A 13,969-nucleotide genomic window follows, 5' to 3' on the forward strand; every position below is an offset into this window, starting at 1 on the left:
TTATGCTCTAGCATAGGTCAACATTTTCAGTTAGGGCCAAGCGAACAAAAGTTGTCGGACCCACTCAGTACACATAGACCGAGTTCAATACGCTAAGACAAACCAACAGTCTAGAATGCTTTGGAAACGGGGCGTGGGAGCAACCCTTCAATGCAAGACGATATAATTCAGAATCGGCAATGCATTTGTGGAATGATTGTACAATAATTACCAATCGCACTGAATCAATGTAATGTGAACTCAGTTGTCTTGCAAGAGAGAATAAAGTGAAGAGTGTTGTTTTGTATTCAATGTTGCATTAGTCTTACAAGTGTTACATGTGGGAGTATTTATAGTGGTACAAGTGAAATGGTAGCCCTTGGATGGGAATACATGCGGCGTCATCTCCTTAGTTCATACATCTAATCTTAAGTATCATTTTTGACTTACTAGCCTACTATACATTTATTATTCATGTAGAGCTACCACTTTACTGACAAGATTTGATACTTACACTCTATGACAAACGTCTAATTAGTCATTCGAATAAGGTATCTGTGTAGAAGCGGATCTCTTGAAAGAAGTGATGGTGAAACGTGCTTCGGAGGCTTCGGCTGAGGCCTCGACGTCATGGGCTTCAAAGGCTACCGCTTCAGTCTACTGGGCTTCGGACTTTATGATCTTGAGCCTCGGTTGAGGTGTCGGCCACATTGCATTCCGCTTTGGCTTTAGGGCTTCAGTCACTATGCGGTGTGCTTCAATTTGAGTAGGCCCATAGCTACAATAGGTCGATCAAGTGGAACCGCGTGTGATGAGGCATAACGAAATTGTCAAAGTATGGTACACTTATGTATATAAAGCAAACTCTAAAATCAGAAATCAATAACCTACAACCTATATATTAATTTATATCATCTCAGAATAATAGGGTGAACAAATGCTAGTATCACTCAACTCGAGAGACGTTTTATGGTAGTCATCGAACTTTATTGTATTTTGAAATAGACACTGAAATTTTCTTTTTCTTTAAGATTTCTTACTCTATTAGATTTCCTTAATTTTTCTAACATAACGTCGATGTGGCAAAAGAAATATGATGTGGTGTTGATGTTGATGTTGAGCTTTCCCATGTCTAACATTTCATCAGAAAAATTAATGGAATTTAATTGAGTGACAAATCTAAGATAAAATGCAAAATCCCGTGAGCCGTCTAAAGGAAAATAAAGTTAGTTGACTTTTAAAAGTTTAGTTACTAACATCTTTTACCCTATTACTCGAGGCTTTTTATAGAAGATTATTGTAATTTGGACTTTAGGGTTAGCTACATATACCACATAATGTCCCCAAACTCTGACAATTTAAAAGACAGTATTAATTTCACCGTAATACTTTTTCAATGTTTGATTTAGCGTGCCTGTATTGAGCATTTTATATTTCTGTTGAAATAATAGTGTCAAAGTGCTTAAATTTTCTTAATTGATTAATAAAAATTTTGATCACTGTTGGTCGTGGACCAACATATATTGTGGAATAAATCAAATTTGATCTAAAAATTTGTTTATTCATTGAATTTCTGAGAAGTTTTTTAGGCATATTAATAGTTTTTTTCGCGTTTAATTCATATTTAATGCACCCATTGTTACTCAAAATGTTATGTTAATTTTAATCTAGACGGGGAATAGATTGAAATAATTTTCTTTCATTTTTAATTTTTTTTTCACTTCCTTTTGTAACTTTTAATTGAGTTCATTTATTTGCAAAGTCGAAAAGTAACTTTCGAATATTATATTAAAATTCCATGTTGTAACTTTTAAGCATAAATTGCAAGTACAAAATTTCAAAATTTCTCAACCCAAGAATTTGGAAAACTTGCAAGAGGAAAAATAAAAATAAATGTAAGTATTTCAATTTGTGATCTTATCTCTATCTTCAATACTTCTCTTTCATTTTTCTTCTATGAACCTCACATTTCTTTTATGAAAAAAAGATTAATATTGTCTTCATTTACTTTTCTATAATGTATTTAAATAAATTTATAAGGTTCTCCTATTTAATGAACAAGTTGATTAATTTGTAAATAAATTCCTATATAGTAGTTGTTCGAAAGTAGGTTAACGTAAAATAATTTGTAATTATTTCTTTTTGTTGCTTGATCTATCGTGAAAAAGTTACACATTTTCTTTTATTAGGATAAGCATTGGCACCTTTTGTTAATTAATTTCTGGTGTGGAGTTATTTTCTACTGCTTCAATTTTTATGCTTTTTTATTTTATTTACCGGGGGTCTGTATAGCATAATATTTCGATGATTGAATACAAATATTAAATGAAAATCTGCCTCCAGGGCATATCTCCAAGTGGTAAAAAGGGAAGGTGGAGAAATCCAACTTTGATTGAGGCTGCCGCGTTAAAGGTTTGATCCTGAAATATGGATTTGGCTCTTGGGTAAGTGCAAGTGTACAAGCAGCCTTCCACCTTATACCCTTGGAGGCATAACCTGCAATTTACCCCCCTCACGATGCTCCAGGGTAGGGACGGTGTGGGACCCTTAAGGTTGGGGTTCAACCTTTTTTTTTTTTTTTTTAAATGAAAATCTATAAAATCTTTACAACCACATAAAAAGTCTAAATTTAATAAATGGAACTTATTATGCTTAACAAATATTATTCACCTTTAAACATGAGCCTCTGCTTTGTAAAAAGTTATTATGCTTATTGTTTAAATAAAGTTTAACAAAAGAAAGCTGGGAAAATAGTTCTTAAAAGGACTATTATCCAATAGTGTTGAATCTTGGAAAATATTCTGTTTTATCGATAGAAATTTGGTTCCACATAGCACTTTTGTCATTCTAAGCATTGGTTCCCAAGTTAACATTTTGTTGTTAATTTTGATTTAGAACCATTGGACCTTTCCATGATTGACACGTGCAATGAGAATTATTTATTTGTCTACGTAAATTGTACTAATTGGTCCTACCCATTTAATATTTTTTAACATTTATTTTGTACGGAAACATTAGATTAGATAAGACGAATTTCTTATAAAATTTGTCACAAGTGCTTAAACCACCCCCTTCAAAAAACAAAATTAGTGGAACTTAAATGCCACGTTAGGCGAAATTGAGGAACAAAAAATAAAACAAAAAATCGTGTAGGATCAAATAATTCAAAGTTGTGCACTTGAATACAAATTTCACATTACATCCATAAAAATTCTCCACATTACAACACACTTTTACAAAGATGGGATTGCATAATATTTTCATCTATTTTTATTCTTTATTATCATCCAGTGGATGTACAATACACTTTTTTAAACAAGCTACAGGAGCCCAAGAGAGTAAATAAAGCAATTTCAATGAGATAATATTTTAAAATTAAGTTCTTGTTTGGTACAACTAATAGATTTTTAGTAAATAAGTTATAAATCAGATTAAACATGTGGTTAAAATTAATAATTGACTTTGACTTAAACTTTTATCAAATTTTAAACCCCCACCAAACACGGACTAATGGATTTCGGGAGCCACGCACGCCATCCTCCTCCGTTTTGAGTAATAACCTTTGACCTTGCTTCACTCGTGTGGATTGATTTGCTTCTTGCACAAAACGAAGTTCCTTAATCCACTCGATCCTATTGACACCGTTGGACAAAGAACTGAAACAATCAAACCAAGCCTTTGAAAGAGTATACATTTATGAACTTCAAAGTACATGTAGGCTCCTATTTATATGAGAATAAAATGGATTTACTTATAATCAAAGCAACAAAATAATGTTAATTGTTAAGTAAAGAAATTATGCATGTGAGTCATGTAGGAAAATAAATTTGAGCAAAAGAGCTGTGTTTAATTATACCGTCCAATCCAGCATTGGCAGGGTAGAGAAAGAAACTGTTGACATCAGAACCAAGAATTGGAAGGCGGCCCTCACGAGCATATAATTTTAAAGCAGTCTCAACCACCGCTGCAGCATTATCATCTTCATTCACAATAAATCTTACTGGCCCTGCACTCCCAAATACATTGATAATAATCAAGAATCTATTTCTCTTCGTTTTCATATTCTGACCATCATTATTTTTCTTCTTTTTGGAAATGGATTTCTTCGTTCTCATATCCATATTTCGGATTTTCTTTTATCCAATTATAATTAATGATACTTGAGAAAATTAAGCGGAAGAAAATGATATCTTGTTGTGAATTGTGTTCAAGGATCAAGGTCGATGCCAACCAGGCTTGTTTATGAGAACCAAAGGATGAAAAGGAAGCATGGAAATGGAGACGATTGTTCGAAATGATTAGGCGCAGAAGAAGATGAAGTAGGAAGCATGAAAAAACTGATGGTGGCAACCATTCAAGCCGTGATATTGAGATGGATTCTGCAGAAGGAAGAAATTGCCACTCGTTTTTGAGATGAGAAAGAGCGAGTTCTTGAAGTTTTATGTATTGGTCGTGTTCATGTGAAGAAGTTATTAGGACAAGTAATATATATATAAACGAACGGGGTCCATGCATTGTACATATGCTCCGAGGTAAGATGTTAGGTACCAGGTAGTTTCAACCACAAATGTTGAAAATAGACACAACCCAGTCCCATTAAATTCTTAATACCATTATAGTAAATGTTTAAAGGACTTTGTAGTTTTAATTATTTTTGAAAGAGATACTCGATGAAAAGCATGAATCGATTACAAACACAAATTGTCTGCTAATTCGATTTCCTTTCTCTTCTATGGGAAAAATACTTCTAAGTTTTGATCCCTTCATCTTTGCTAAAATTTTATCTGAAAGGGGTTATGTATTACGGGATATAATTCTTAGTCCTTTCTCTTCAATGGTTGAAACAGTTGACTTTACAAAACCTAAGATTCTGTACAATGCGCAAAGCATTACAAGATTTTGACTTTACATACATTACAATGTATTCACTGAAATAATATGTTCAGTACGGTATACTAAGAGCGTATTTTGAAAAAAATTACTAATGATAGTTGCTCTAGTTAACCTTGTATAGTGGCAATAGAGTCTTTAAGTCGGTATCAATTCATGCATAATTGTTTTTATCATCCTAGACTTCGAAATTTTAATCATAGAATTTAATTAAGAGATTTTGTGATAGAGAGGTATTACCTTGTAAAATATTGGTTTACCATCATTTTCTCGTGAGTCATAGAGAGTAACTCGTTCTCTTAAACATGTGACCTAGCTAATTTTTCTTTGAAAACAGTACTGCAAATGTGTCCCATACTTCATTTAGCGTGTTTTTATCCTTGTGCACTTCAATAATTCTTCTTTAATTGTTGTATAGCAAACATAGCGTTACATACTCTAATCTTCCATTCTTCATACCTCCAACGGCCTCCAGGAATGTTATGTCACTACTACCTACTATGTCCGCAAGTTTTGCCCTTGGAACTATTACTCCATGCATGTTTGCCATGTGTCAGTTTGATTGTTGAACGTCTTAATTCCACCTATCACTTGTAGGTTATCTATTATGACTTGGCTACCTCCTCGTTATCAGGCAAACTTTAGAGCATTTTCAAGAGAATCTATTTTTTTACAAAAATATTTTATAAATTAGAAAGTATTTATTAATTTAGAGAGTAAATTTTTTTAAGTATTCCAATAGACTCTTTATATTTAACTCTTAATTTACTGCTCCCAAAAAGTATTTATTATTTTTTCTGGTCTTTTATTTTAACTAGATTCCTTCCAAATTATTATATTATTTTTTACATTGAAAATTGAAACTTTTTGAATGAAGTTAATTATAGATAATATGTTTGATTCTCTAAATTTGGAGAGCCAAACTCAATCTTTATTTTAAAATGTTAATTTAAACAGTCTATTGGTATATAATTTGAAGGGTTGATTTTTTAAAATATAGAGTGTCTTATGTTTAAATAGCCTCTTGAAAATGCTCTTACGATCTCGATTTGTGCACGATCTCCAAAAGCACAAAAATCCTTCACTTGATCGCCTTCCTCTTATACCAAATCATTGAATTTGAGAGAAAAAATAATAGCTTATTTATGAACAAATTCACTTTATACATGCGCACAGCTATCTCATTGATATATTATTTAATGAAATATAATCACTTTACTTCCACTAATTGTAAAACCTCACCATTTTCTCTCAATTGACTCACTGTCCACTCATTCGTACATGCATTATCATGCATGAACTATAAATTAGTACGATGACAATGACGACCCTTCTAAATTATTCATATTATGGCAGTGGAAGCAAATTAGTCTTTTAGGACCTTCTAAATTTATCATATTGTCGCAGTGGAAGCAAACTAGTCATTATTCTAAGAGCATGTTTGGTTTTGATTTTTTTGATTTTTTACCCAAAAAAATTAATTTTTTGACCGTTACTTCCCTAAGGTAAATGTCATATTTTACTTCTTCTCTCACAAGTAGAGCCCACTTTCCCCTCTAATGATAAAAAAATCAATTCTCATAATCATTATCTAACAAGCCCTAAAGAACTAAAATGGAGTTGACCCAATAGATTCCTGTATCTTACAATTTTTTCTTCATGATGATTCCTTCAATTCTCCCATTCAACATCGACTTTTCTTATTTAATTCTTCTCTTATCATTTCCATTTGTGCTCGAAACTCTTCGAACTTTGAAGCGCTTATTACTTTTGTCAACATGTATGTCATTTGTTCTTTGGTGTTGATGTGTTTCAAGTCGATCTCCCCTTTAAGCACATTTTCTTCGATGAAGTGATTGTATACTTCTAAGTACTTAGTTCTTGCATGACACACTAGTCATATAGTTGATTATGCAAATGGTAAATTGATTATCATATAGTTGAGCTGCATAGCTCATCGGATGATGTAGATCTCTCATTGACTGGACTAGTCATGTAGTCTCTTGAGCTATCATTGTTGTTGCTTTGTATTCCGCCTCTGCAGTTGAAGGGCACTGTCTGTTGTCTCTTATTACACCATGACACTAGCTGACCCAAGACTAAACATGTATACAATTACGGATCTTCGTATATTTCGATATCTAGTGTAGTCCGATTTACACTAGCCAACAACCTTTCAATCTTTATTTTTCTTGTAAAAGAGTGCATAATCAATAATTTATATTATGTACCTTAAGATTCTACTGTTGATTGCAGTGACTGTTGAGAAGAATCATGAACCTGTGGAAGAGCAACCAGGCAAGCAAGAAAATTGGCAAAGAGGCAACAACCAAGACTCAAATGATGAACAAGTTGAAGTTCAAAAGTGTTCAATAAGAGAAGAAGGAATTAAAATTTTCAATCACGAAAAAAATCAAAGGTGACGCTTGTCAAATTGATAATAAAATTTTTAGTTAACCTTTTCCACAGTTTCAATGCCAAAGAATTGTATAAAAATAAGAAAAATATAGACTATGAAGATTTGAGTCCGATGCCACTTCTTTTTTATTGAAGAGGGTATCTATAGACATAACGGCAAAAAATGAGAAGTGTGAAGAATTAAAAATAGCATCAGTGGCCTCTATTGAGAGCGATCTCGAGGATGAGAAATCAAATCATGATTCATTTATGAAGGAATGTCACGTAGGAATCATCGTTGAAGAAAATAAAATGAGCATGGTAGGAACAAAATTAACTTCAAACAATGCTACCGAAGAATATAACGTCTATCGAGCATATCAAGAAATTGAAATTTCATCAATAACAGTATTGATAGAAATTTTTAAGTATTTTCCTCCCGATTGATTGATTTTCTTTTTTCTTTTTTTAAACCAGATTTGAGGATGATTTTTTTTTTTTCAAGTGGGAGAGAATGATGAAGGATAATCCTATTGTAAATAGGACAAATGTTAGATAATTATAATAAAATGTTTATTTGTAATATATTTTATCTTTTTATTCTAATATATTGTTTAGAATATGATTTTATTTATTTATTTATTAGAATGGGATTTCCAATTTGTTTTAGATTAGGATTTTTATTAGTTTCCTTATTTTAGTTTCCTTATATTAATAGGATTAGGGAATAATTTTGCCTATAAATATACAAAGGCATTATACACATTTTTAATAACATTAATTATTATTCAATCAATAGAAAACAAGTTATTCCAATTTATTTCTTATTTCAATTCTTATTACAAGAATTATTAATGCTTCCGCACCACTCAACCACCTTGCTCTAATACCAAATTATTGAGTTTGATAGCAAACATTAATATTTTATTATGCAAATTAATCACTTTAAACAATGTGATTATGTTGACACCTATACCACTACCTCATTAATATATTATTTAAAATACAAAAACTCACCTTGCTTAAAACTAATTGCACACTTCACTCTCTCAATTGACTAGCACTTCGCCACTCATTCATACATGTATTTATGCAATGTTGATGATGAACTTTAGATTAATCATAAAAAATTAGTCGTTTATCCTAGAAGACTTCAGAATGGAGGTGCCCCAATAGACTCCAGCATCTTCCACTATCTTCTACTGTGGTGATGATTTCTTCGTATATTTAATTTGTCTCAAGAGAGGGGGCTCATATATATCAATCTTGAAATTCATGTTGCCAACAAACGTGCGCTAAAGATTAGGTGTGAAATTTTGCAAACCTGTGATGCTTTGTAGCATGGATACTCTAATTAGAATAGCGTGTTCATGTCGGACACGTGTTGATATCGACACTGTTTGGACACTCCACAATAATCAATTTTCTTTCTTACTATAGCTATTATATATTTTTTAACTCAAAATTATTAGTAAATAACAAATAAGTACTCATATCTAAAAAATTTCAATAAGAAAAATAAATAATGAGTATAAAACTAAATCTAAACTATATAAATGAAGAATTTTAAAGAATTTAATGAACGTGTCGACGACATGTCATATCGGTATTTTTTTGAAAAATCACGAGTCGACGTATCTGACACGTATCGTATCGGACACAAGTGTCTGTGTTGGTGCATCATAGGTGTGATGTAATGGTTATCAGGTCTATCTTTTACTCTCATGCTGGCTTTTTGAAGGAACGATTTCAGGAACGGTTGATTCTCCCAATGTTGTTGCCACTTTTGCAACTCCAACTTCAATCTTAGACAACGTACCTATAGCTAGACAAATTCTTTTTTAGTGAGGTTAAAATAGTTGTATGATACGAAACTTACCATTTTACCCGTGAAAGTAATTCAAGAACAAAGTTGCTTTGCAAAAGCACGAAAGATCCAAAGTGGTAGTAATTAGCAATCCCCAAAAAATTCACTAGCACCTCATACAGATCCTTGGCAATATTCGTGGGCTATATAGCCTATACCTGTTGACACATAAAAATTCAGCCCAAATCGAACAGCCCAAAGAGTAAAGCCCAATTGGAGGATCCCCAAATCAGATAGCCCAAAGAACGAAATCCAATTGAACGAATCAAGGTGAAGGCCCAAATAAGGGGCCCAAGAGTGCGGTAACGCCATCGCCCAAGTTTGCAAGTCGCTCAGAATCTGAACGAATGGAGTGTCATACGGTCGTCCAGAGCTGTTATTCTATTCTCGCCCAAACCTTCAAGTCGCCCAAGGTATCAACAAACATAACGCATTGTGATTATCAAGAAATGCAGTTATCAAAGCAGTTGCTAAAGTAGCCTTATCACGTTCCACGACTCAAGGGATTCAATCGAAAGCGGTTGAACGATGCAAGATAATGGCAGCAGTTAAAAGGCAGTTTCATGACAAAATGGCCACTACAAAGAAAGTGGGTAGTTATAGGGCGATCAAGCAGTTTTTAGAGCAGTTAATCACAAAGAGATCGCCTATGAAGTATAAAAGGGAGAAAGGACATAGAGGCAAGAGACCGAATCCAAAACTCTCGAACAGAGAATATGTAATTTTCATTTCTTTAGCTTTTAGACTTAAACATTTTTCTTTCTATAACTCGTGTGCTTGCGCCCCTTGAAGGCACGTTGTTTTTCGTTTCCAATTGTAAAGTTCATCGCCAATAAAAGAACACCCCTTTTTGGGACTTTGTCTCAAGAGGTTTCGTCCCTTACACAATCGTTTGATCCTCTTTAGTTGTTAGCGAATTAACCCGCGCGAAATAATTTGGCACGCCCAGTGGGACAGTGGTGTTAGGTGTTGAAAGTACAAAAGGTGAAACAATATGCCTCAGAGATCCGACAAGGAAGGAGCAAGTCAGGGAGGAATCCAGTCTGTAATCGAGCGATATGAGGAGCAGCATGCCTCTCCACGAACAGATGGACAAAATCAGAGCAGTAACAGCCGTTACGAACCAATGACGGAGCTGAGTCCTCGAACTATGCGTGCATTGCTTGGAGAACTCACGCAAGACGTCGTTGAACAGGTAAATCTTCGAAGTATTCATAATATGGAAAGATTTACACAAAATGGAAATGCACACTATGACAATATGGCCAAACAACTAAAGACGTTGAATGAAACAATGAACAAGTTAGTGGGCCAAATATGTCAACCGGCTATACCTCTTACAAGTCACTTTCAAACCAGGACAGTTGTGGGACATAATCCTTCTGTCCTAAATCCGAATCAAGGGGTAGAACCGCTTTCTGGGCCTTCCACTTCAAATCAAGGGGGTAATGCAGTGCCAAATCAAAACAATGGTAGCGGCATGCCTAATTTGGGGGGTAGTCCAAATGTGAGAGATAATGTCCTAAACAATGGACAGAATATTCCACATGGTAACGAGGGAGTAGATGTTCAAGCTAATGGTAATGGTCCAAATCATGGTAATTTCGTTGTCAATCAAGGACCAAACATTAGACCTCATGCAAACCATCCGGTTAACCAACCTGTAAGAATTCCATATGACCCCAACGTCATGTTGAGGAACCAGATTATGGAAATCGTACAGGATCAGATGGCTTTTGGGGTGCGTCCCGTCATTAGGCCAACGTATACAAAGCCATATCCTGATTGGGTAGATCAAGCATCTACATGGCCTAGAGGATACAAAGTGCCAGAATTCTCACTGTTTACCGGTTTGGGAGAGGTGTCTACTCTAGAACACATAGGGCGATTCACATTGCAAAATGGTGATGTAACCAATTACCATAAAATGAGACTTTTCCCTAGTTCGTTAACAGGAGTAGCTTTCTCCTGATTCATCAACTTGCCAGCGAACTCTGTTCAAACATGGCAACAATTGGAACAGTTGTTTCACACTCAGTTTTATAAAACTGAGTCTGAAGTCACTTTTGCCGATTTGGCGAATTTACGCCAAATGCCAAAGGAATGGGTAGAAAGTTTTCTCCAAAGGTTCAAGACAGCAAGAATCAAGTGTTTTGTACCTCTGCCCGAAAAAGAATTTGTCAAGATCGCTCAAGGCTGCTTGAGCTTTGATTTAAAAAAGAAGTTCCAGGACAAAGAATTCCCTGATCTTTTCCAGTTGAGTGCAAACGTGATTAGGTATGATCGACTGATAAGAGAAGAAGAACAAATGAAAAATTCTAGTAAAGGGACTTATTACAAAGACCCAAATTTTAATGTTCATACCATCGACGACGAGTCATACGATCAGGCCGAAATGTGTTTGGCCGAATTGGTCAAAGGGGAGACATATACTTGTCCCATAATGGCCAAGCCTAGACCATCGGGCAAAGATGAGCCCATAAAGGATGGAAACATAAAGGCTAGAACGTTCTCGTTCGATGTGACCAAAGCTGACCTTATATTCGACAAATTATATAGGGATAAGCAGATAAGATTGAGCGATAAGCACAAATTTCCAAACCCTGAACAAATTAAGGGTAAAAAATATTGTAAATGGCATAATGCATGGTCACACCTGACTAACAATTGCTTGGTTTTCCGTAATGTATTGCAAGATGCTATTGAATCAGGACGAATTACGTTCGATGACAAGAAAAAGATGGCAGTGGACGAGAATCCTTTCCCACAGCCACTCGGAGTAAACATGGTAACATCTGGATTCAAGAACAAGTTACCAAAATTCAAGTTAGTCATAGATGACGAAGAAGAAGATCCTAGACCACATCCCAGCGTCCTTGAACGAATCAAAGGAAAAGAACCAAAAAAGGACGAAAACGTCCTGTGTGCAAGGTGTAAAAGGGAAATAAATGGAGACACGGAGAAACCAGGGACATGGCAACATCCTCATCGCCCTGCCTTCTTCCCAAACATTCAGCCTGGTAGAGGGCGAGGTACATCATTCTATAGAGGACCGCCTTTTGAAAGGCAGTTCAGATCAGCAGATACTGGAAGAACATTTAGGCCGCAACCTCGCCGGCCAAATGTATGGCATTCATTCCAGTACAGCGCAGGAAGAGCAATACCCTTCGATGAGATGACTAGGACTCAACAAAGGCGTTTCCAGCGAAACTACGGACGGATGATGAGGCAGCAACAAGGAATGCCATACCCTAAAGCACCTCTATTACTCAAGGTAGCCAATCAAAATGTCCTCAAGGATAATAAAGAGACTGGTACAGATGAATCAATGAAAGAACTGCCAGAAACCTCTTCTGGGAGATCAAGGTTTGAGAGGGACAAAAGGGATGAAGAAGATCCAGATCAGCCCCTTGCTATCCAATTCGGTACGTTGCCTCCTGTCGTGGCCAATAATTACCTACTGGCCAATGAGTTCAAGAATAAGGAAAAAGAAGAAGAGAGGGAGGACAACGAAGGAGAAGCCTGCGTGCTGGTATGTGAAGAAGGCCAGACTTCTGGAGAAGCCTACACCGATGAAGAGGACGATGGGATGACAGACATTGAAGAAGAATCGACCTAGAAGCAGAAAGGAAAAAGAGAGGAGTATCGCGCAATACTCTGTTTAAGCAACTACATCAAGAGGGAGTTCGCGAAGTAGACTTATTGGGGGAGCCATCTGGGCGTCCTTTCGATTTCTACGTACTGTACGGGACACCCAAAAGGAAGAAGAGAGTGCCTCGCTCTGAGAAGTATGGCTCACCTCCAAAAATAATGCCTCCTCCCACAGGTTGGATAACTGATGAGGAAGCATTAGAAAAAAGTAAGAAGGAAATTCAGGAGACAAAGGATCAGCGTGACATACTACACGTCGACCTATCACAAGGGGATAATTCGACAGAAAACAAGCAAGAGGTAGAAATAGAGGCTGCCGAAAAGGTTGTTTTTAAACGGCCAGCCATGAAGTTGACAAAACACCTGAGGCCATTATACGTTAAAGCTCTAGTTAACGGCGTTCCAGTGGCAAAAGTGCTTGTCGACAATGGAGCAGCTATAAACACCATTTCATCCAGGATGATGAGAAAGCTCGCGAAGACAGAGGGTGATATGATTCCTACAGAAGTCATCCTCACTAGCTTCAACGGAGGAGCAACTTCAACTAAGGGAGTTATGCCATTGGACATAACTATAGGTACGACTACTAGGACCACTGTCTTCTTTGTAATAGATGGTCCTACTAGTTACAACGTGCTCCTAGGAAGGGATTGGATACACGGAAGTCAATGTATACCCTCGTCGCTCCATCAATGCCTAATTTTTTGGAATGACAAAGGCGAAGCAAAGGTGGTACAGGCCGATCATAGGCCTTTTGTCGCAGAAGCGAACTCAGTGGAAAAGTTCATGTACGAAGGAAACTATGGACCTGTCAGAGTGGTACAAGACGGGGAAGAAACTCAGGTTGTCGCGCAAAGCGAAGAGCCATTCTCAGTGGACGCACTTACTGAGATGTTCAAACAGATGAGGCCAAATATAGTGGCCCTGGGAGAGCCAGTGATTGGCAAAAGAATAATCAAGGAATCTTGAATGGATTCTGAATTACAAAAGCAAATGGCCGATATTCAGGCCTTCAAAGCCAGACTGATGGTTTTCAATAGAGAATGCAATGACAAAGCGAAGGAAGAGACTGCCCTAAAAGCGCTGAAGGACAAGTTGGCAGTATTCGAGTTAGAGCAAAACCTTGGCCGAGAAGTCAACAAGGTGGACTGTTTGGAAGAGGAAGTACTTACAAAAGAACTGGAC

At 36.0% G+C, this 13,969-nt stretch overlaps 1 protein-coding gene across 1 annotated transcript; it reads right to left on the reverse strand.

Moving 5' to 3' along the window:
• Positions 1-3,157: 3,157 nt before the first annotated feature.
• On the reverse strand, positions 3,158-4,428 carry LOC111380274 (uncharacterized protein At4g22758-like). Its single transcript, XM_023003785.1, has 2 exons — positions 3,836-4,428; positions 3,158-3,635 (listed from the first exon to the last, which is right to left on the reverse strand). Exons 1-2 carry the CDS (start codon positions 4,098-4,100, stop codon positions 3,553-3,555), a joined length of 348 nt encoding a protein of 115 aa, XP_022859553.1. The 5' UTR covers positions 4,101-4,428; the 3' UTR covers positions 3,158-3,552.
• Between the last annotated feature and the right edge of the window lie 9,541 nt (positions 4,429-13,969).

The sequence above is a fragment of the Olea europaea genome, unplaced genomic scaffold (genome assembly GCF_002742605.1).
Source record: "Olea europaea var. sylvestris unplaced genomic scaffold, O_europaea_v1 scaffold2117, whole genome shotgun sequence".
NCBI classification, from domain to species: domain Eukaryota; kingdom Viridiplantae; phylum Streptophyta; class Magnoliopsida; order Lamiales; family Oleaceae; genus Olea; species Olea europaea.